This window comes from Lissotriton helveticus, chromosome 2_1, assembly GCF_964261635.1.
Source record: "Lissotriton helveticus chromosome 2_1, aLisHel1.1, whole genome shotgun sequence".
NCBI classification, from domain to species: domain Eukaryota; kingdom Metazoa; phylum Chordata; class Amphibia; order Caudata; family Salamandridae; genus Lissotriton; species Lissotriton helveticus.
The window spans coordinates 1741884917-1741909362 of NC_136059.1; the positions used below are offsets into that span (position 1 = coordinate 1741884917).

Consider the following 24446-nt stretch of genomic DNA (forward strand, 5'->3'; position numbering starts at 1 on the left):
GATCAGTGGGGCTACTCACCCGCTACAACAGAGCAACGTGGGATGAGATGCAGGACCTCATGCAACAGCTCCCAGACGAATATAAAAAGCGAGGAGAAGACTTAGTAAATGAGGGCAGGCAAATATTGTATGCCAAAATCAAATGTGCACTAGACGGGTAGACACAGCTGCGAGGGGCATCAATACCTCCTTCATGCTGCCTAGACATGAGTGGTTAGGCATTTCGGGCCTGATTCACAGAACTATCTTAAGACAAAATCCTAAACTTACTACTTTTGGTATTCACAGAAGTTAGGATTTTGTCTTAAGTTTGTCTTAAGACAGACTTAAGACAGACTTAAGACAAAATCCTAACTTAAGTCTGTCTTAAGACAAACTTAAGACAAAATCCTAACTTCCGTGAATACCAAAAGTAGTAAGTTTAGGATTTTGTCTTAAGTTAGTTCTGTGAATCGCCCCCTTCATGCTTCAAACGAGAAGTGCAGCAACGCATTCTGAACATCCTCTTTGATGAGGAATTGCTCTTTGAGCCTGCAGTGGATACGCAGTTTGAAAAATAAAAAAACCTCAGATACTGCCATATCAATATGTGCCTTACAAACAATGCCCCAGAAGCAGCCGTCCTTTCGGCATTACCAAGGCAGAGGTGCTGCAAAGCCTTCTACCAGTGACAACACCTCATATCAACAACAGCAACAATAGTATCATCAGTAAAGCTGTGACTACCATGGACTCGACAACCATGGTACACAACACTACTGGAACTATCCCTTGCACGAGAAGCTATGCAACTATCCAAACCTTCTCTCTCACAACAGGGACAGGGTGAGACATCCCAACACTCAACAGCTCAATCTTGCAATCTGGCTTCTGAAGTCATGTAGTTTGGAAACTTAATTCTATCTCCAGAATGCATCACTATTTTAAGAGAGGCCAGAAGACCAAGCACAAGGGCATGCTATGCTCCTAAATGGAAATGTTGTGTTCACTATTGTGCATCACAAAACATCAATCCATCCTCTCCAACAGAACAACTAGTTTATTACTTATTACACTTGCAAACATCACATTTATCATATACCTCTATACACCTACATTTAGTATCCATTGCAGCCTATCTTCCAAAACAGGAAGCATCAATCTCTTTTCCACATTCCTGTGATCAAAAGTTTCATGTATGGATTGAAAAGAATCATTCCACCTTGTATCCCACCTTTACCTACATGGAACTTAACATTGTGTAAACAAGAATCATGAGGTCACTATTTGATCCACTTCATAATTGTCAAATGCACTTCTCAACGTGGAAGGTGACGTTCTAGTATCAATATTCTGCCTACGAAGGGTCAGCAAAATACATGCGCTCACTATTGAAGGACTGTATTTTCAAGTGTTCCCGGATAAAGTGCATTTACGCACACAACCAAAGAAAGTTACTACCAAAAGTTATATCAACTTTCCATTTAAATAAAACTTTAAAGTTACATGTTTTTCCCCAAAACCAGAAACTGTAGCAGAATGTGCTTTACATACACTTGATGTTAAACGTGCACTTCTGTCCTATTTGGAATGCACAAAACCCTTCAAAAAAACATTGATAAACCCACAAACATTTACAAAACACTATTGTGTAGATTTACAAGTCAGACAACAAGCTGTAGTTTTCTCCGAACATTATCTCAAACAAACACACCATCTCATGCTTGAATCCAAAATGAAAGAGGTGCTGCTTTAACCCCTTCCACACTCATGACGAGCTGGGCTCGTCATGAAGTAGCCTCCTCGCACGCTCATGACGAGCCCAGCTCGTCATGAAACAATGGGAATCAACAATTTTCAGCATAGGAGGGGAATATGCTGAGCATCGATGTGGTTAAAGTCTATGCATAGGATGTGTATCTGCAGCCAACACATGCTGCGAATGGAGGGTGTTACTTACACTGTAACCATCTATTTGTAGTATGTAGTGCTGCAGATTGACATGCACCTCGGCAGGTATACGATGGTGACAAATATAGACACACATTACAGCATGTTCCACAGCAAAGCTAACTTAGGGGTCGATTATGATGGCGGTGAATCGGCATCCTCCGGGTCGGTGGAAGCCACCGCCGGCCCGGAGGATGCGGATTCACCGCCGTGGTCACAGAAAACACCCACCGCCAGATTAGGATGGCGGTGGGATGGCAGTGAGAACAGCGGCGGCAGGGAGGTCTGTCCGCCGCTGATCCGCGGGGTTTTGAGCGCTATTTGGTGGCGGTGTCTGCAAGACACCGTCAGCCAAATTAGGATGTGTGTTGAAACATGTTTTTCCGCGGCGGCTTTTCCGCCGTGGAAAAGCATTTGGAACTTTGCTTCTGGGGGCGCCTTGTGGGCCCCCAGGGTGAAGGGGGGTGGGGGTGCACATGGGGGTTACTTATGGTACCCCCCTGCATTTACATGTACAAAGCGGCAGGCACCGTGCGGTGCCTGCCGTGTTGTGCATGTAAATGCAAATCATGGCGGTCACATCCTAATTGCAACGGAGGGACTGCCGCTGCCCCTGCGGACGGTCCCTCCACCTCGGGGGCTGCGGACGGATGAAGGTCTGTCCACCATCCTAATAGGCCTTATAGTGGACTATATCCTCACTCCCTACATGGCAAAAAGAGGGAAAAAAACTTTGTCTAACAAAGGAGCTGTAGAACACAGTACCTCGAGGGGTAGGAGAGACAACGCACAAAACCAATCATTAAACTTCCTTGAGGAAAAATAACTTGCAGATTCTGTGCCCAACACTAGATGGCAAGAGTATGCATAGCATGTGAATCTGCAGCACTGCACGCTACAAATAGATGCTTACAGTTTAAGTAACATACTCCTTTCAATGTTATTTGTTCTATATGTATAAAATGTTTTAAATCTTATTGAAAGGGCTATCAAAGAGCTGCTGTAATTGTCAGGATTGTTTAATGTCCTTTGGTGGGTAAATACTTTTGTATCATACTGCATTCATTATAAACACATACAATGCTTAGTGAATATTAGGCCTCGCATTATACAAAAACAATATCTGCGAATGGCCATGTAGGTGATGTGATTGCAGAGGACTGAATAAATGTTAGAATATGTTGTTAAACCACATTTTAATTTTCACGTAGAACTATGAAATGGGTTGTTCAGTTTTTAAGCTTTCTTTCTTATTATCAAACAGTTATATGCAATAAAGAAAACCCTAGTCTGCAGAAAATGTAAAAAGTAATGCTGTAGCTCAGCAATGTAAAATTTAATTTTAGGTATACCAAAATCAAAATGCATCAAAAAAGGCTAGCCTATTTCAGTCATAAACAGGCTGGTTAGCAAAATTTTATCAAATTCATATTTAACTAAGGGTATATCTCTCCACAATTTCAAGTAGGTAGTATTGTGCTACCATAATATCGTGGCCAAAATATTGAGGATCAAAATGTGGAAAAGGTAAGTATATATAAGTAAATATAGGTTTACTTTACATAACTCCTCATATGTGTACTTGGTGATATATATCTTCAAGGTCTGTATATATATTTAAGAATAGTAAGTATATGCTTACCTGTATTTACTTACCTTCACGATATTTTTGGTCTTCCATATTTTAGCCACAACATAATGGCTGCACAATATATTTGTTGTAGATATTCCGACATACAAACACTTAAACAATGTGTACTGCCATAAGAAATGTTGTAATCTGAGCAGAGAATTCTGGAGACTGGGGGGCTCAATAGTTTGACGCAGCAATAAAAAAAAAAATTCTCATTCAAACTGAGAAAATGACTCCATTATTTTCCATCATCTCTCCATGCTAAGTAATCTCCATATTGGTGAAAAGTCCATACTGTGAAAAATCATTCTATATACAGGAGCAATGCACTAGTCTTACGGCTGCTCAAGCTACCAGTGATTTCCAGATGTTTGCACAATGTACTTGGCAATGTCCTTAAGCTAACGCTTTTCAGTAGGGACAGATTCCAATTTTTATTTCTTTATTTCCCATAAATGTTCTATGGTGCAGAAAATTCACTTTCTTAAAAATATTCATAATAAATTCAACTTTACTTGTCTGCTGTCTTTCTGATGCTTAGATAACTTGCCACGCACCACCAGATTTGCTCTTTTCTGTCTCAAAACAACATTCACACCTCCTCAAATGCACCCAAACTCAAATTACTTTGTTTTCCACTCACCTTTCAATCTTACTCCTAACAAAACCACAGACAAAAATCCTCAGCTCTACTTTGTTCACCAGAAATCACATTTAGGAGCCAAAGCGATATGATCACGGCAGGTATAACATGTTTTATAGATCACTGTTCAGACAAGATCTTGGAAAACATGTTGCACCTACAGGGACAGTTACCTTTAAAATATGGTATTTTGTTATAAAGCATCGCAAAGAGATAATAGTTTTTTTCTTCTGTCAAATCTTGCAGGTTCATTCACAAGAAAAACAAAAACCATAGTATACCATTATTGCAGGCTCTATTAACACTAGTCCTAATGACTTTTGAGAACATGCATATTGTATTTTAGAGGCATGCTAATGCTGGGCATTATTTTATGGTGACTTAAACAAAATTGCTGGTGCTGCCAGACTTCACAGACTCATCATACATTTGAATGGTGATATGAATACAGCAGTATAGACCACCCTCTCTTAGCATGATTCTGTAACGTTGTTTCTTTATTTTTCTCAGATGTAACAAAGGTTACTCCTTGCATGGCTCAATAGAAGCATCATGTCTTGCCAATGGCACTTGGAGCAATGCTCCTCCTTCCTGTGAATTAGTGATGTGTCCAACACCTGAGGATGCCAGCAATGGAAAATATACTCTTACCGGTCAAAGTTACCTTTCGACTGTGTCGTACACATGCAACAATGGATACAGGTAATAGAGCTAAACTTGAAGAGCCCTGGCAATATTTCCAGCACAATGCCCATAGCAATTCTAAATTAAAGAAAAATAAATTTGAAGGGAGGGCTTTTCTTGTCTGAAAATAGAGAGTTTAACAAAAGATGAGGATCATGAAACTCGAAAGGTCTTCTAATGTTCACACATACTGTGAATACGCTTGACAAGCACTTAGGGACCGATTACTATGAGGCCAGTTCAGGGCCGCATCGTAATAGGCCACGCAGTTTTCTTTCCGACAGCCTCATTATGATGGAGGCGGTCGCAAAGGAAGCAGGACGGTCACTCCGACACGCCCGGAGAGTCAGAAGCCTGCCAGTAATCTCAAGGGCGGGCCTTTCCGCCCATCAGATTACGATGCACCTTTTCTGACATGGTTTCCATGCTAGCCTTTCCAAAATGGAACCCATATCGCAAAATGAGTTTGGAGGCCCCCAGCAGGGCCCCATTTGGAGCACGGCCCCGGGTTAGAGGCTGAGGGGTCCCCAAAGTTGCCACCCTGTTGATCCCTGCACCTTGTGGGTGATGAACTGCACTTCCATTTTCTCAATGGGAGCGTGTTTTACGGCCGGTTTACGACCGTAACATGAGCTCCCATTGAGAAAAGAGAGCAAGCATCCAAACAGTGTTCGGATGCATTGTAATGGACTGGTCGGGACTGCCGACCGGGTGTCGGTCGGTCCCAGGACCGAGTTGGTGTTGGGCAGAAGCAATTCTGCCAACATCGAAATCAGCCCCATAGTGTACAGCTTTGCACTAGCCAGCTCAGTCCTATCATATCCCTATCCTTTCTTCCTGCCAGCATTAAGTATCCAGTTTAGTTGAAAGTTAAATGTCATTGAAACAATTTAAAGTTTCAATAGAGAATTCAGGAAATAACTTACAACGAATACACTGAAAAATTCTATCAATTAGAGAAATCACAACTAAACCTGAATTACAGACTGATTTATTGTCTAGTAAGTTATTTATTTATTTAATACATTGAGAATTATAAAATAAAGTATATAATATGTATATAAATTATTTGTTTTTAGGAAATTGTTTATTTATATTAGTTTAATAAGTTTAATAAACTAGAGTAGTTGCAGAAATGTTTATTGAATGTTTTATTTTATTTTAATGATCAGTGGTTATTTGCACTTGCATTCATTGAATTCATGTTTTTTTTCATATGGTATAGCTTTATAAAGGCTTGTTAAATATCGCGTATGTAAGCATTTATGTACAGTTTGCATAATTCCATATAATTATTTAGGCCAAAGATTAAGCGAGGCACAGAATTTATGAGTATTATTTGATATGTCCTCGAATGCTTAGAAACCTATCCCAAGGAAAGATGTTCCTGATGCCCCCACATTATCCTCAGACTAGCTGAGAATTTGAACCCCCAGTCCTGTTCCAAGTGATCTATAGCATCCACAGTATGTTCAAAATGAAAGCTATAGGTGGAAGTGTAAAGTGGGCTGCTGTTTTCAATTGAGATGCCACATATTCTATGCTGCCATCACAGCCATACTAGAGAAGAAGGCTACATAAAGATTAACCTCTAAATCAGGCCAGAGCAAAATTTTAATTACGCTCATGAAATTTGTGAAGCTTGCACATTTTGCACCTGCTGCTGTCTTGTGTGCCTTTTTCATGTGAGGTACCGGCAAACCACATATTGATCCACTTGGATAATTTGGTGTTCTTTATTCAAATTTTCAAAAAATTAAGTAAATAAAAATGAGATTTCTCACACCCCAAAATAAAATATGGCATGGATGTGACTATCACATACCGAAACTTGACACTCCACTCCTAACATGCTTATAGCTGTTTTTAATCCAACCTTTGTAAAGGAGATATTTGATTTTCTTTCATCACAAAGCATGTGATTGTTTCAGCTTACAGGGTTCTTCAAAGTTGACTTGTGAAGCTTCTGGAGAGTGGAGCGGGTTAACACCAACCTGCCAGCTTGTATCTTGTGGACCTCCACCTGTTGTTAGAGAAGCTGTAATTTCTGGAAAGGACTTTACCTTTGCCAATTCTGTGACTTACACCTGCAAAGAAGGGTAAGTAAACTTCCAAGACTGAATTTATTCCAGGTTGTTTTGTGGGGTTTCTGAAACCTGCACTAAATGGGCTAGATAATGGATTTTACGGACATATCTATGCATTCTGTAGAGGCAGACATTAACTTGGTTTTAATTTAAGATCTTTGTCAAAGATTGATTTTTTCAAAAGACATCAAAAACAACAACATTTGTTTTGACTTTGAAGAATATGATACCACAAGTGATTGTATATGAAGTTAAATGTATTCTTTGAAAAAGTGACAACAATTATGGTCAATATTGCAATTTAAGAACATGCGCAAAGTTTGAAAAAACACATTAATTTATAAACCAAAATGTATGGATTTTGCAGACCTCAAAAACGTCTTAACAATATATTAGTTGACATGAGGCTTTTACTTCAAACTGTGCATAGATGTTTCCTTTTTTCTCAGAAGGTAAACACCCTTTACCAAACTCTCTCTACTCTGCGACCTGTTCTACTATTCATGTTCTAAGTCCGGTTAATCTCTTGTCAAATTACACCTGCCACGCTATACTGACTACTACTAATACTCCATCTACTATCACTAGTACATCTACTACCAGTATTCCTTCTACTACTACTGATATTGCTACTAATAGTAATAATAACAACAATATTAATAATAATATCCAATTTTTAATTAGTATACGCCAACATGTTATATTATAATATGCTTAGTGCAAAACCAATCTGAAATCAGCAGTGCACTGCAGAGAAACATTGCAATTATTATTAGTAGAATTATTAGCTGTAGTAGTAGTAATAGTAGTAATAGTAGTAGCAATAATACTAGTGGATGTACTAGTGGTAGTAAATGGGGTAATACTAGTAATCTTTCTCCTATACCATGCAGATCATTTGAATTAATGTGAATGCAGAGGGGTCTGTATCCCACATATGAGAGGTAGGCAAACCTACATATGAGAGTCCTCCGTTTTGCTAAACATTTATTTCAGAATAGGTAGGCACTGCCTCTCTAGACTTCTGCTTTGACTATTTACCCCAGCACTCCCAGAAGACTTAACTTATAGAGAGTTCCTCTATTGTTTCACATAGTTCCATCTCAGAAGATACATTTACTTTGCATTGATTTTTCTCTTGAAATTTCTCTTGAAAAATTATGATTATTGTATGTTGGCTGAGTTCTCGCCTTACTCTTTCTTTTTGCTGTTCCTGTTCTTATGCAAAGAGGCAGACACCAACCCACACTTTATTAAAATTTGATTCAAACACAATCTCGCTTTTTGCATTCTGTCAGAGACATGTATGAGTTGGTGCCTGTCTCTTTGTTATAGCACCCTACTTAATGGTATTCGATGGGAATTGATCCGCATCTAGAATACGTTTTAAGAGTCCAATCGTGTGCAGTGCTTCTATGAGTTTTTATTCGCCTCCATGCATTCTTGTATGTGTTTCTGAATTCTGCTTGAACTGAGGTATCATGTGATGCTATTGCATTTTTGCTGTTTGTCCTGTGTTATTATTCACGTTTTACTAATCAAAGCTTTGTTTTTGTGTATGTTTCCTCAATTTCCACTTAATCCTATGTATCCTATGATCAGATTCCATTTTAATACTGCCATTTGTCTGTCGCCATAATGCACTTTGGGCCTATATCTTACTTTGGAAACCTAAAACATAAATAAATAAATATCTTCCTTCTCAAACCCTCTCAGTTTAGGCACCTCTCAACCTGCTATAAGCCCTTTCATCCAGCTCATTTTCCTCCTTCAATATTCCAGTACATTGCGATGTAGGAAGCCATGGTTCCCAAAAGCGGTAATTCGAATAATTCAGTAGCTTGTATTTTGTCACCTTAAAAAATGTGTATTATTTATTTGTTGGCAATCATGGAAAACCTCTTCCGTTTATTGTCAATGTTTAAATAATGTACCTCATATCCCTGAGAGAAAATGTAATAATTCCTGAAATCACAAAATAAATGTTCACTTTGTTGCTGGTCACAAAATACTCCTTTAGGTCACTGCTGACTGACCATCAGTAAAAAAAAAAAAAACATGCATGTGTTCTTTCAGAAATGTTTTAAGTTGCCCTATACACCATCTCCAGGTATTATTATAGTAATTTTAATTATCTGTCTTAGCTGCTCTAATATATATTTCAACATTTCCTTTTCGTTATAATTCCCAGGTACACATTGATTGGCTCTTCAACCCTAGAATGCTTATCAACTGGGAAATGGAGCGAGAATACCTCACAGTGTGTGGCTGTTTCCTGTGATGAACCTCCAAATGTAGACCACGCATCACCTGAGACTTCCCATCGTCTATTTGGAGATATAGCATTCTACTACTGTGCTGATGGCTACAGCCTGGCTGATAATTCACAGATGATCTGCAACGCACAAGGAAAGTGGGTGCCACCAGAAGGAATAGATATGCCCAGATGCATCGCCGATTTTTGTGAGAGGCCTACTGCAGTGCCGTACAGCATTCTGGAGTCACTTCAAAAAACAAAATTTGCAGCTGGTTCTGTTGTCAGCTTTAAGTGTATGGAAGGTTTTGTTTTAAATACTTCCACAAAGATTGAGTGTGTTCGGGGAGGGCAGTGGGTCCCATCCCCATTCACTATTCAATGCATCCCAATCCGCTGTGGCGAGCCACCGAGTCTCAAAAATGGCTATGTGAGTGGAACAAACTTCAGTTTTGATGCTGTTATAGCTTACAGTTGCAATAAGGGGTTTTATATAAAAGGTGAAAAGAAGAGGACATGTGAAGCCAAAGCAGAATGGAGTGGCCGCATGCCTACTTGCCAGCCGGTGTTTTGTGGAGATCCACCACCAATTGAAAATGGGGTTGTTGAGGTAAGAATATTGTCCGTTTAAAAAAAAACTATCAGCATTATTTTTACAGATGATCTGACAATTGTATTTCGAGTTGCAAACTACACGACATCAGCAATATATAGAAATTAACAAGATGAAGTATAGTGAACAAGGTGTGGGGCGATTCTAGAAAAAAGGGACCTCATTTGTTCCACCAAGGCAGCAGATAGATGTACTCTACTGCCATTGCAGATTACAAAGCATCTTATTTGAAGATCTCTAGCTGTCTAGCAGAGAGCGCTTTACCTTTAGAAGGACCGCAATCATCAGGATCGAACCAAAACAGAAACTAGGGTTGGGCACCAAAATAAAAGTGGTCTCCCATTTGGAAGTTGGGTGCTAAAACGTATCTCACATTTGGAGAGCGTTCACTGTTATTTCTCCAGTAAGCCTCCTGTGTCTATAGGACTCCCACACCAAAGTCATTAACACCTTACCCAGCCAATTATCCACTGATCGCATTGGAAGGAAAATTGCAAATGGGCATTTATTGCTAGCACATTCGGCATTTGTTCAACTAAAGGACGGCTTGAGTTGGAGAGTGGATATTTGTGCAGTAGTTTTTGTGGGTAAAGTATCAGTTAATTCATTTTCACATTAGAACACCGCCACTTGCCTTGGCACACCAGATAGGACATGGTGCCGCTCCTTCCATACGGTGAGTGTAATGTGAGACACTCACCTCTTGCTGCATTGTGTGCCCAGAGAATCATTGCACATAGGTGTTCTGTGTGTTGCTTAAAAGTAACCAATCCATGCCTGTGGACAGAGGTATCAGATGCTTTCTGAGGGGACTCAGGCTGTCAAAGAACCTTTCCCTTTGCATCTGGCTGATGTCCTCCCTGATCTCTGAAGACTTACCTTTGTATTTGAGATGTTTCATACATGGACATGACATATTGGGTATAAAGAGATTCTTTTTTTGTTTGGTCTAAGCACTTACAAGCAGTTTAGGTTCCGGTGCACTCTTTGTGAATATAAGTATTAAAGTCAACCCACAATCAGAGCAGTAACCCAGCTGCAAGAAGCAGTTACATTCATTATACTTCTGTAGCACCCACCACCATGCTAAGGAAGACAGTCACTGTAAATAGCAGATAATTCACAGTTTCTGCTGCATCAGGTCCTGGTACTTGAACGCAATTCATACTGTACTCAAGCTAATGAAGGACAGCCATCGTTCCTAATCAAGTTCTGACCCAGTAGTTTTCACTCTCATTCTAGACCCGTACACATAGCACACAAATGGCTGTAGTACAAATGTCTTCAAACTTGTTTTCCTCTGAGCCCCCCCCTAAGCAAAATGTTTTGAAGTTGGCCCCTGGCAAGGATTTGTCGAGGGGGAAGGATGATCACTGGGGGCGGGGTTCATGTCATCATTTCAGCATTGCTTTTCTGTAGTTCGTAATCCACACTGAATGTGGGATTTATAAAAATGCAACAGCATCAAACAAGAATAGAATTGACCCAAAACACTACTACCCATAATTGGGGTGCTGTGGGCCCCCATGCACTCCATCAGCCTTAGAAGCAGTCCATCTCCTTTTCTTTCACTCCTTCCCACAATGTCGGTCCATCACTTCAATCTTGCAACAAGCCCGGTCTCTTTTTGAAAGAAAATGCATGCTGCCCACCTTTTTTGCACCAAGGGCACCATCTGTCTGACTGCTAGAAAGAAACAAATGGCCCCATGCCCCCTTTTTATTGTAAAACATTCAAACTTGTGATTCAGTTGACCCCTGGGCAAACGTGTTACTGCACCTGTTTCACTAATAGGTACAGACATTTGTTAACAACATAGGCTATTATCTCTCACCATCCCTCTCAATCCCATCTCTCATCATCCCTCTCCCTCCCATCTCTCTGCATCCCTCTCATCTCTCTGATGTCCAAATCAAGGTGTCTGCTCTGCACTATTATTTCCTCTCCCTTAGGTCATTGCTCAAGGTTTCAAAGAAGCACTGGCACAGCGAGTATGCCCTAAATCTCTAATGCAACTGCTGCACCAATAGTACCTACAGCTTTAGGCTGTCCACTCTGGCCACTCAACAGGGCAAATAGGCTTTCTGCAACTTCGTGTAAAAAACAGCAACAAAAAAGCATATTTACCCATACCTCCTCCCCTGTTGCTTGGGCCTTGTTCTGTGTGCATCAGTAGTGACGTGAGCCCTAATGCTAGTAAGCATGTGTAAGCATGTGTGTTCTTTTTAATAGTAAGACTGCCGTACTGGGTTCCAATACCCACTCACAGAGGGTGGGAGGGGAGTCCTGTGCTATGAAACAGATACTAAAGAAGAAGCATGCCTTCTCACCAAGGTGCTTGCTACCTGAAAGAAATGGAAATGTGTGCAGTGGTTAATCACCAAATATAAAGGCTGCTTTGGAGTAAGTGTAGCATTTAATTAAAGGAGCCACTCATCTAAATTGTGACAAACATGTATTCTTTTTGAGAGGTAATATATGTGTCCATTAAATGGAGTACATTTTGTAACGGACACATATAAATATATTTAAATTAGATATATATTTTGAATGCTTATCACTGAAATGTGTTTTTAAAATAATGGCATTCATAGTGCTTTCTGTCACAGACTGGGACCACATAGCGCTATAAACAAATCACTATTACTCATTGCCCCAATCAGGATGTAATTCTGTGACTCTCTGTCTGGTCACACACGAAGCCATCTGTGGTGATCACATTAGCCAACTGAGGTTTCATAAGGTAAAATAGCATTTTCCCCCTTGATTAGTGTAACTTGCATTTATTTTTTATGTGAGGTGTGTGCATGTTTTCATATGCAGTTACCCGTAGGTTAACAAAAAACAATAAAATACAGAATTTGTATTGTGTCTTGGACCAGGGGCGCAACTAGACTGCGAGTTCGGGGGCAGGGGGGGGGGTCTAACACTTTGATCAATGGTGGCATAACGATTATTAGAACCTGGGTTACAATGACTAGTTGAAGCTCCCTTTACTGCACTGGTATGCTACATAATCTGTAACTACACAAAAAGGTAGTAGTGTTCCGTAACAGGGAAAAACCGCATATCAAAAAGAACAAGTATATTGCAAACACAGTCGGTGGCGTGAGAAATAAACAGTGGCTGTATGTACAGCGGGGTGCTTAGCAAGCTAATAGCACTCACAGCCCAGAAGTGCTGCTAGCAAGTTGAAAAATCAACCTGCCAATACACATAACAAAAGAGTAAGCTAATTCAGCACTCCCATAATCAATGTCAATAGGTCCTAGACATGCCCCAATATTGTGGACCAAATTCAATTATCAATTCCAACAATCTTGACAAGATGAACAGTCCACAAAGCTTCAGTATAAAACGTTCTTTTTATTATTTTTCAGACCCATATCCAATGTATAGGACAGCCAACACATGTTTTGTCTGTACTAGATCAGTACTCAGACTTTCTCAAGGCTATCAGATGATTCTTAATAGTTCCAGAATCAAAAGTGAAGGTGGGTTGATAACGACTTGGTAAAGAGTCTCCACTGCGTGATGGGCTAAACATCAGGGCAATCACCACTGAAGGACGAATGTGGTTAGCTGGAAATATAACCCAATATGGAAGACGCAGTCCAGGGCTGACATAGCCCAGAAACCTAGCCTGTTGATAAAGGTTCGAGGCATATGGGCTGCAGACCACACACTATTGCATAGATCACCATCTGGTGGTTGGCCCGGATGATTACACTTTGTTTTTCTTGGAAGAGTCTTTCTCTGTTGGATGACTCCTCCTGTAGATCGTAGTGCGCATGGGCATTGACTCCATCTTCAGATTATTTTTTTCCGCCATCGGGATTGGATGTGTTCATCATTCGGTCCTGTTACCGATCTTTTTTCAACTTCCACAACTTCATCATACCATCGGTATCGTCTTCGACAGTAATTCCAGTTACCCACGTCGAAGAAAGGCTTGCGTTTCTCGTTTCCAGCGTTCGTCAGGGCCGTCGGGCCCAACTGCACCAATGGGCCTTTGGCTCATGGAAAGAACACCTTTCAAGAAGTGCCCTCAGTGTGGACACAAATTCCCTCACAGTGATCTTCATGAGGTTTGCAATCTGTGCTTGTCTCCAGAGCAGGAGAGTCAAGACTGTGAGGCCTGTGCTTCGTTCCGGATCATGAAGACCGTCAGGGACCGTCGAGCTCAAAGAGTCATGGCACAGTCATTTTCATTGATACCAGACCTCATCATCGACGAGGCTCCAATCGAAGTAGAGTTTGAAGAACAGCAGCAGGACGACATCGTTTCCGAAGCAGAGGGTTCAGCTTCCGGAGCCGAGGACCGATCGGAATACGACGATCTTCTTCCAGCAGGTCAACAGGTCGTGAGTACAAGCGTCAACCCTGTTCACTTCCCCATACCGGGACAGGCTTCGGTTCCACCTCCACCTCCAGCTCCGGGTGCACACCGACCAAAACCTTCCGGAGCCCGTCTTCTGGCTCGGCAACGAAGAATAAAATAAATCCTCCAGTCGACTCAGGCTCGAGTCAGTCTGTAGGTCCCGACAAGCAAAAGGTCCTCAAACCAAAATTAACCCCGGCACTGAAGCAGCCATCGGCGCCAAAACCAGTCGAGCCGAAAATAAGCTCAGCCCCGAAAGAAGTTCCCAAGTCTGCCCAACCGAAGACCACTCCAGTTCTGAAAAAAGTCGACCCCAAGCCTGCTTCAGCATCGAAACATACTTCGGCTTCGAAGGTCGATGATCCCAAACGCACTTCGGGAGCAAAGATTCCGGATCCAAAGAGCGTAGATCTGAGACAGACCAAGTCTTTGGAACCAAAACCAAAATCTGCTCCAAAGACAATAGACACTGTAAAACATAAACATTTTGGTCCTTAACAAGATAAATCAGCATGGAAAAATGATTTTTCAGCAGAAGAGCTTTTCCAACCAGACCCAAAGCAAAAGACACTTCATATTAATCCAAAAACTGGACATGTTATTACAGTGCCTGAAAAAATGAAAATGGACTATCCTAAACCACCTCCAGTTCCTCTCAAAAAGCATGCTCAAACTTCCCCTATGAGAATTCATTCACCATTAATGGAAATACCAGTAGATATTTGTCCAGTACACTCACCATCCAGCACACATTGCATTGTATCACAGGATGATGATGATGAAGACAATTATTCACATGGGGTAGAAAGTGAGCATCATATAGACGACACAGATGACCCAGACAAGATGACACATACCCTTTTAGACCATCTCCCCCAGATGACACTATTGGGTTTACACAGCTCATTCATAGAGCAGCCACATTTCATGGAGTAGACTTACACACAGATCCAGTGGAAGAGGATTTCCTCATGGATGCACTACTGTTGTCACATAAAACCACGACCACATTACCAATACTTAGTGGAGTGCTGAGACATGCACCAGAGGTATTCAAAGACCCTTTTAGAGCCAGGGTCATTAACCCCAGACTGGAAAAGAAGTATAAAGCGTCTCCAACTGACCCAGCATACATTAAAGGTCAGCTGCCATTAGACTCATTGGAAGTATCAAATGCGAGAAAAAGAGCTAACTCGCAGACAACAGGGGATGCTCCACCCCCTGATAAGGAGTCTAAGCTTTTAGATGCTTCAGGGAAACGCACCATCTCACAAGCAGCTAATGTCTGGAGAATTACTAACACTCAGGCTTTGTTAGCAAGATATGATCGAGCTCATTATGATGAGTTAGAATCACTCATGCAACATTTACCAGAGCAATATAAAACCAGGCCTTCTGATCTAACACAAGAAGGCAAGGTTATTACAAATACCTCAATCCGCTGTACATTCGACACTGCAGACACAGCCTCTAGAGCGATAAATACAGGAGTACTGTTGCATAGGTATGCATGGCTACGCATCTCTGGGTTCAAACCAGAAGTACAGGCCAGTATTTTAAATCAACCCTTTGACCAGCAACATCTCTTTGGTCCATCAGTTGATAGTGCACTAGAAAAGATGAAAAAAGATACAGATACAGCAAAATCTATGGGAGCTTTACAAAATCAAACCCATAGAGCGTCCTTTCGTCGCTCTTCATGTAGAGGCACCTCCAAGGGGTTTCAAACTGACAACACCTCCTCTTCTTATAAAGTACCCACCCAAACCTCACGCAGCAGAAGGTATTACAGAGGAGGATATAGAGGTAACAATAATAAGGGCAGAGGCAACAACAACCGCAATGCTTCTACTCCCAAACAGTGACTTTCCTTCCATCCCCCCAAACCATACCACTCCTGTCGGGGGGAGATTACAACAGTTCCTACCTGTCTGGAACTCCATCACCACAGACAGGTGGGTAAGACAAATAATCCAGTCAGGTTATTGCCTGGAGCCCACTTCCACACCTCCAACAATACCACCAATGCAACGTCCCATGTCACAGGAACATCTCATACTTCTAAGACAAGAGGTTGCATCTCTACTACAAAAGAATGCAATAGAACCTGTCCCAAAACACCATCAAAACACAGGAGTTTACTCCCTATACTTTCTCATACCCAAAAAGGACGGGTCCCTCAGAACTATACTGGATCTAAGGCCCCTAAACCTGTACATACAATCCGACCATTTCCATATGGTCACACTACAACAAGTTCTGCCCTTGTTCAAACAACGCAACTTCCATGCCACATTAGATCTCAAGGACGACTACATTCACATTCCTATTCATCAATCTCACAGAAAGTACCTTTGATTTGTACTAGAAGGTCAACACTACCAATTCAAAGTACTCCCTTTCGGAGTAACTACAGCACCTCAAGTGTTTACAAAGTGTCTAGCAGTAGTAGCAGCACAGCACACTTGAGAAGGGACAACATTCATGTCTTCCCATACCTAGACGACTGGTTAATAAAATCCAAGTCAATTTCTCAACGTTTCAGCAATTGAATTTAAGCTAATTATGACTTCCACTTGTTTTTCTTTCATCAATATATTATAACTTTTACAAATGCTTCATCTACCTGTATTCACAAATTCAACTCGTCAAATTCGTATGCTCGTTTCAATGGTTGCAAACTTTTTAACTTTGTGCCTACCTGTCACAAATCATTACGACCACTCGTCGTGCTCCCCTTTCCAGAAGAATCTTTATGTCTCCCGTAATTCCTCCCACATTCTAAAACCTTCAATTCAACATATCCCGTCATCGCGATGTTACAAAAATTACGTGAAGTATTAGACCTACTGCAACTACCATGATGCAGTGCGGATGTATTGGTGCTCAGCTGAGCAATCCCGATCTCTTAGTATTGTGTAAAAATGTTTTTTATCAAGGTAAATGAATCTATTTCTCTAAATAACCCCCAATAATTATGACAAACCTAGATGTTAAACAAACCATGTGGGCGAAATACTTCTGTCATCTATGTTTTACCAAATATGTAATCCGTAGGTCTAGTGGGTGCATTCCCGTGGGTCGGGCAAAAATTGTAGAACATACATCAATAGTGACGAGATGTAATCCGTTTCAGTACTCGTAATTCAATACTATATCTGTTACTGCATGCAGCTTGGTAAGTGCCCTGCCCAAATGACACCAAGGTTAACGTAAACGTGTGAAATGGGGCTTGTTTCCGCCCCAACCAAACACACAGCATGAAGATGCCTCGTTGGCAAACGTGTATACATAGTTAATCCAGGTTTTAACGTAAATTCTTATTCCATATTTTTCAATTTGTCCTCATTTTTCTCCAATTTAGTCCCCACATGGAATCCAAAAACGCCATTTCCAAATTTCTTAATGTTTAAACTGTGATCCTCAGGCCTCTTGTGAAAACATGAACAGATGCGTGGTTCATCAAACAGTGTTTATTCGGCAAAAACACAATGCATTTCGGGCAACGCAGTGCGCTTCATCAGGGGTCACTGTAAATACAATAAAATAACCAATTACTATTTGCACTTGTTAACATCATATTTCAGTTGTTGTTGTGAAATTAATGTGCAATCCCTCACAATGAACGTGATTAGTACAGCCCTTCAATTATCACTAACATCAGTAATCCGCTCATCGGATGTGCTCCTACGTTCTTCCCCCTTCCGAGTGATTCGTTCACAAAATGGTTTCCATCTGTTTCTCCACCCCATTAACCTAATGCCTGCACAATTTCTCAACGTTCCAACAATTGAATTTAAGCTAATTATGACTTCCATTTGTTTTTCTTTCATCAATATATTATAACTTTTACAAATGCTTCATCTACCTGTATTCACAAATTCAACTCGTCAAATTCGTATGCTCGTTTCAATGGTTGCAAACTTTTTAACTGCCTATCTGTCACAAATCATTACGACCACTCGTCATGCTCCCCTTTCCAGAAGAATCTTTATGTCTCCCGTTATTCCTCCCACATTTAAAAACCCACAATTCAACATATCCTGTCATCGCGATGTTACAAAAATCACGTGAAGTATTAGACCAACTGCAACTACCATGATGCAGTGCGGATGTATTGGTGCTCAGCTGTGCAATCCCGATCTCTTAGTATTGTGTAAAAATGTTTTTTATGAAGGTAAATGAATCTATTTCTCTAAATAAACCCGAACAATTATGACGAACCTAGATGTTAAACAAACCATGTGGGCGAAATACTTCTGTCGTTCTATATTTAACCAAATATTTAATCCGTAGTTCTAGTGGGTGCATTCCCGTGGGTCGGGCAAAAATTGTAGAACATACATCAATAGTGACGAGATGCACTCCGTTTCAGTACTGGTAATTCAATACTATATCTGTTACTGCGTGCAGCTTGGTAAGTGCCCTGCCCAAATGACACCAAGGTTAAAGTAAACGTGTGAAATGGGGCTTGTTTCCACCCCAACCAAACGCACAGCATGAAGGTGCCTCGTTGGCAAACGTGTATACATAGTTAATCCAGTTTTTAACGTAAATTCTTATTCCATATTTTTCAATTTGTCCTCATTTTTCTCCAATTTAGTCCCCACATGGAATCCAAAAACGCTATTTCCAAATTTCTTAATGTTTAAACTGTGCACCTCAGGCCTCTTGTAAAAACATGAACAGATGCGTGGTTCATCAGACAGTGTTTATTCTGCAAAAACCCAATGCATTTCGGGCAACGCAGTGCCCTTCATCAGGGGTCACTGTAAATACAATAAAATAAGCAATTACTATTTGCACTTGTTAACATCATATTTCAGTTGTTGTTGTGAAATTAATGTGCAATCCCGCACAATGAACGTGATTAGTACAGCCCTTGAATTATCACTAACTTCAGTAATCCTTCATCGGATGTGTTCCCTCGTTCTTCCCCCTTCCGAGTGATTCGTTCACAAAATGTTTTCCATCTGTTTCTCCACCCCATTAACCTAATGCCTGCACAATTTCTCAACGTTCCAACAATTGAATTTAAGCTAATTATGACTTCCATTCGTTTTTCTTTCATCAATATATTATAACTTTTACAAATGCTTCATCTACCTGTATTCACAAATCCAATTCGTCAAATTTGTATGCTCGTCTCAATGGTTGCAAACTTTTTTACTGTGTGCCTACTTGTCACAAAACATTACGACCACTCGTCGTGCTCCCCTTTCCAGAAGAATCTTTATGTCTCCCGTTATTCCTCCCACATTTAAAAACCCACAATTCAACATATCCCGTTATCGCGATGTTACAAAAATTACGTGAAGTATTAGACCTACTGCAACTACCATGATGCAGTGCGGCTGTATTGGTGCTCAGCTGTGCAATCTCGATCTCTTAGTATTGTGTAAAAATGCTTTTTATCAAGGTAAATGAATCTATTTCTCTAAATAAACCCGAACAATTATGACGAACCTAGATGTTAAACAAACCATGTGGGCGAAATACTTCTGTCATCTATGTTTTACCAAATATTTAATCCGTAGTTCTAGTGGGTGCATTCTTGTGGGTCGGGCAAAAGTTGTAGAACATACATCAATAGTGACGAGATGCACTCCGTTTCAGTACTCTTAATTCAATACTATATGTGTTACTGCGTGCAGCTTGGTAAGTGCCCTGCCCAAATGACACCAAGGTTAACGTAAACGTGTGAAATGGGGCTTGTTTCCGCCCCAACCAAACGCACAGCATGAAGGTGCCTCGTTGGCAAACGTGTATACATAGTTAATCCAGTTTTTAACGTAAATTCTTATTCCATATTTTTCAATTTGTCCTCATTTTTCTCCAATTTAGTCCCCACATGGAATCCAAAAACGCCATTTCCAAATTTCTTAATGTTTAAACTGTGATCCTCAGGCCTCTTGTGAAAACACAACAGATACACGAGTGGAAACTTCATCCACAAATGTTTCAACCATTCTTTCACAAGTGGGACAGCCAGAGATAGATCTGTTCGCCACACACCGCAACTCCAAATGCCCAAGCTTCGCCGCCAGATACCCACACCCATTGTCCAAAGGCAATGTGATATGGATGAGTTGGTCAAACAAATGTGCGTATGCTTGTCCACCTCTCCCACTAATTCCGTTAGTGGTACGCAAACTACAGCAACATTCCCTCACATTGAGTCTCATAGCACCAACGTGGGCAAGACAACCGTAGTACACCACACTACTAGAGCTATCAGTAGTACCACATAAAAAATTTAAACTCTCTCCACATCTACTGACGCAGAACCATGGAGAGATCATGCATCCAGACCCAATGCAGCTCATTCTAGCAATTTGGCTCCTGAGGTCCTAGAATTTGGATACCTCAATCTTCCGCCTGATTGCATGAATGTCATTAAAGAAGCGAGACGCCCCAGCACTAGAGCATGCTACGCAGGCAAGTGGAAAAGGTTTGTTGTGTATTGCACAAATAACATTAACCCATTAGACGTTTCCATACAAAATATCATATGCTACCTACTTCATCTACAAAGATGTAATTTAGCTTACTCCTCAATCAGGTTACATCTTGCTGCTATAGCAGATTATCTTCAAAACAGACAACATTTGTTATTGTTTAGAGTACCTACCATCAAGGCGTTTATGGAAGGGTTAAAAAGAATAATTCCTCCCAGAATACCACCCTCTCCGGTATGGAATTTAAATATTGTTCTCACTAGACACTAGGGGTCCTCCATTTGAACCATTACATAAGTGTGAGTTGCAGTTCCTTACATGGAAAGTTGCATTTTTAGTTGCTATTATCTCACTCAGAAGAGTAAGTGAGATTCAGGCATTAACAATTCAAGAACCATTTATACACCTCCATCACAACAAAGTGGTTCTTAAGACAAACTCAAAATTCCTGCCAAAAGTCATTTCACCATTCCACCTCAACCAATCTATTGAGTTACCAGTATTCTTTTCCCAACCACAAACAGTTGCAGAAAGAGCTCTACACACAATAGATGTAAAAAGAGCACCCCTCTACTACTTGACAGGACAAAACCTTTTTGTAAAACAAAACAACTGTTTGTGTCTTTTTCTCAACCACATAAAGGCAATCCTATTTCAGAGTCATGCATTGCAAGGTGGATTGTTAAGTGCATTCAAATCTGTTACCAAAAAGCAAAACGCACTCTATCCATGCCCCCTAGTGCTCATTCTACCCGTAAATTAGGGGCATCTATGGCATTCGCAGGAAATATACCATTAGATGATATCTGTAAGTCAGCTACATTGTCTACACGGCACACATTTACAAAACACTATTGCGTAGATGTGCAGGCAAAACAACAAGCTACTGTGGGCCAGGCTGTACTCAAAACATTATTTCAAACTACTGCAACAGGTACGGGTGGTCGCCGCTAAGGGAGAAAACTGCTGTGCAATCGATGCAAAAGTGTGTGGTCTGCATCCCATATGCCTCGAACGGAAAATGCTACTTACCAGTATGCATCTGTTCTTGGCATGAAGGGCTGCAGAACCACACATGCCCACCCGCCTCCCCGGCTACCTATATCCATTCCAGTAATATCTTAATTAGATACACAATACATGGACATCCTTATCTATACTCATACAACTCCATCATTTGCCCAATGGCGAAAACAATCTGAAGATGGAGTCGATACCCAAGCGCACTACGATCTACAGGAGGAGTCATCCAACAGACAAAGACTCTTCCAAGAAAAACAAAGTGTAATCATCCGGGCCAACCACCAGATGGTGATCTATGCAATAGTGTGTGGTCTGCAGCCCATATGCCTCGAACCTTTATCAACAGGCTAGGTTTCTGGGCTATGTCAGCCCTGGACTGCGTCTTCCATATTGGGTTATATTTCCAGCTAACCACATTCGTCCTTCAATGGTGATTGCCCTGATGTTTAGCCCATCACGCAGTGGAGACTCTTTACCAAGTCGTTATCAACCCACCTTCACTTTTGATTCTGGAACTATTAAGAATCATCTGATAGCCTTGTGAAAGTCTGAGTACTGATCTAGTACAGACAAAACATGTGTTGGCTGTCCTATACATTGGATAGGGGTCTGAAAAATACCCAAGCGCACTACGATCTACAGGAGGAGTCATCCAACAGACAAAGACTCTTCCAAGAAAAACAAAGTGTAATCATCCGGGCCCACCACCAGATGGTGATCTATGCAATAGTGTGTGGTTCTGCAGCCCTACATGCCAAGAACAGATGTATACTGGTAAGTAGCATTTGCCTTACACTGTCTATAGTCCTCAATGCGGTGAAATTCCCTCCTGATGGAGACACACTGGAGTAAAATATATGAAACCAGTGGAGATCCTCATAGGGCTGTTAAATGTCGAATAGCAACAAGTTGAAGTGGAGAAAAGGACGAGTCGACCATAATACGTCAAGTCCTCTAGTCCTCGCAAGACACCGTCAATAATTCCCGTGCATGATAACGCTCTCGAGTAAGCATTGAAATGAGACCGCCCTCCATCTTCTTACATAATCTGGACAGCACTATAACGCACAGATTGTTGAAGCTATATTTAGTAGTACTACATGATAACCATGAATTCTAGCTTTCAGTGTGTATTCATGCTTTTGATATGCTTGGCAAGTACCACAGCTGCATAAAACAACTAATATTTGGAAAGATGTTGGTGCTAACAGCAAATAATAAAGTACAGAAACTGAGCATAAAGTATGATTATTCATGATGCATCTACAGCACAAAGATTAGAATTATCCAACGGTATCAGCTGCTACAGCTGTCTGGACATTTGTTATCCCTGGCAGTGTCTTTGGCATTGCTGCTTTTGGGGTTCAAGGCAGTTGCTGGATCAGAAACTAAACATGGCTCTGAATGTCCTGCACTGATCAATCAAAAGGAGGTCTGAGAGGCCTAAGGTGCGTCAAATGATCAACCATGTATTGCTATTCATGGTTAAAGGGCGTAAAATGTCAGGTCCATTTTGGTAATTTAATTGTTTGGAACTCCATGACAGCACAGGACCAACACCCAAGCATGCATCGCATATATGTACATTTGTAGAAGGAGAGTAATAAATAGTAGTGATATCTAAAAATAGTAACAGTGCAAGAATAGGAAATTCTACAGCCTGAAGTCTGTTGAATTTCTATTTTCTTTTTTCCTCATCTCACCATTAAGCATCTGCAATTCTTAAAAGAAGCTGTCCTTCCAACCTTTGCACCCCATGGCTGGGAGGTTCTACCAGTCTCATCTCTCTTCCCCAGGATATAAGGGCCTGCCAGATGTTCATACCATGCTCACTTATACTCCCCGATCCAAACGTGCCATAGCAAACACAGCTTTTAGCCAATCCTCACACTGAGGAGGCCGTGGGTCTTTCCAGTTCTTACAAATTTCCCTTCGAGCGATAAGGACCAAATATAACAATAAACCTCTATGTAACAGCTGTAAGACATTAATGGACTCATCGTCATCCCCAAAAATTACTAGAGTGAGATTAACTTTGAGATTGACTTTAAAAATTCCACATAGAACGTACTCTTAGAAAATATGAATACCATCGGCTTTGAGGAGATCGCACCTTGGACATTTGGGGAAAGATAGTGGGGCAAACTTAGCTATCTTCGCCGGTGTATAGTAAAGCCTATTAACAACTAAAAAGTGGTTCTTTTTTAAACTTGCAGGCTTGAGATACTTATAAAGAAATTTCAATGACGAGTCAAATGAATCTTTAATGTCAGAGTCAAGGGGGGACTGATTCCAGACTGCATACTGTGGGGGTTATTCCACATCTTCAGCCTCTAGTAACTTCTTGTACCATAACAAAACTTCCTTTCTCTTAGGAAGAGTTTCTAGCAGGATAAGGTCAGTTTCCCAATCACCTCGTATGGACCCCTTTTCCGATATAAACCAGGAGACCAATTGCAAATATTTAAATCTGGAAAAGCCGCTACCAATTTTAGTTCTTACCACCTCCCGGGGTGGACACCTTCTGAAGATAGAAGTTGTGACCATATGGTAAAATACCTGCCCTCTTTATTGGTTTCACAATGCTGTCCTTCAAGCATGCCGGGACCCCGGGGAAGTCCCAAATCGGGGCAAAATCAGAATAATAGCTAATCCTCCATTGACATCTGACTTTTCTACCACAGGCTAAGGGCAGCCCTGAGAACTTTCAAACGCACCTTTTTTAGATACCTTTGTGCCCC

At 40.9% G+C, this 24446-nt stretch overlaps 1 protein-coding gene across 2 annotated transcripts in view; it reads left to right on the forward strand.

Moving 5' to 3' along the window:
- Window positions 1–24446, forward strand: part of SVEP1 (sushi, von Willebrand factor type A, EGF and pentraxin domain containing 1) — a 1097507-nt gene that overhangs the window by 889033 nt on the left and 184028 nt on the right. For both annotated transcript variants that reach the window (XM_078676696.1, XM_078676697.1), the window contains 3 exons: window positions 4716–4907; window positions 6821–6988; window positions 9168–9840. In XM_078676696.1, the coding sequence (XP_078532822.1) occupies window positions 4716–4907; window positions 6821–6988; window positions 9168–9840 (1033 nt within the window). The remainder of the gene's footprint in view (window positions 1–4715; window positions 4908–6820; window positions 6989–9167; window positions 9841–24446) is intronic.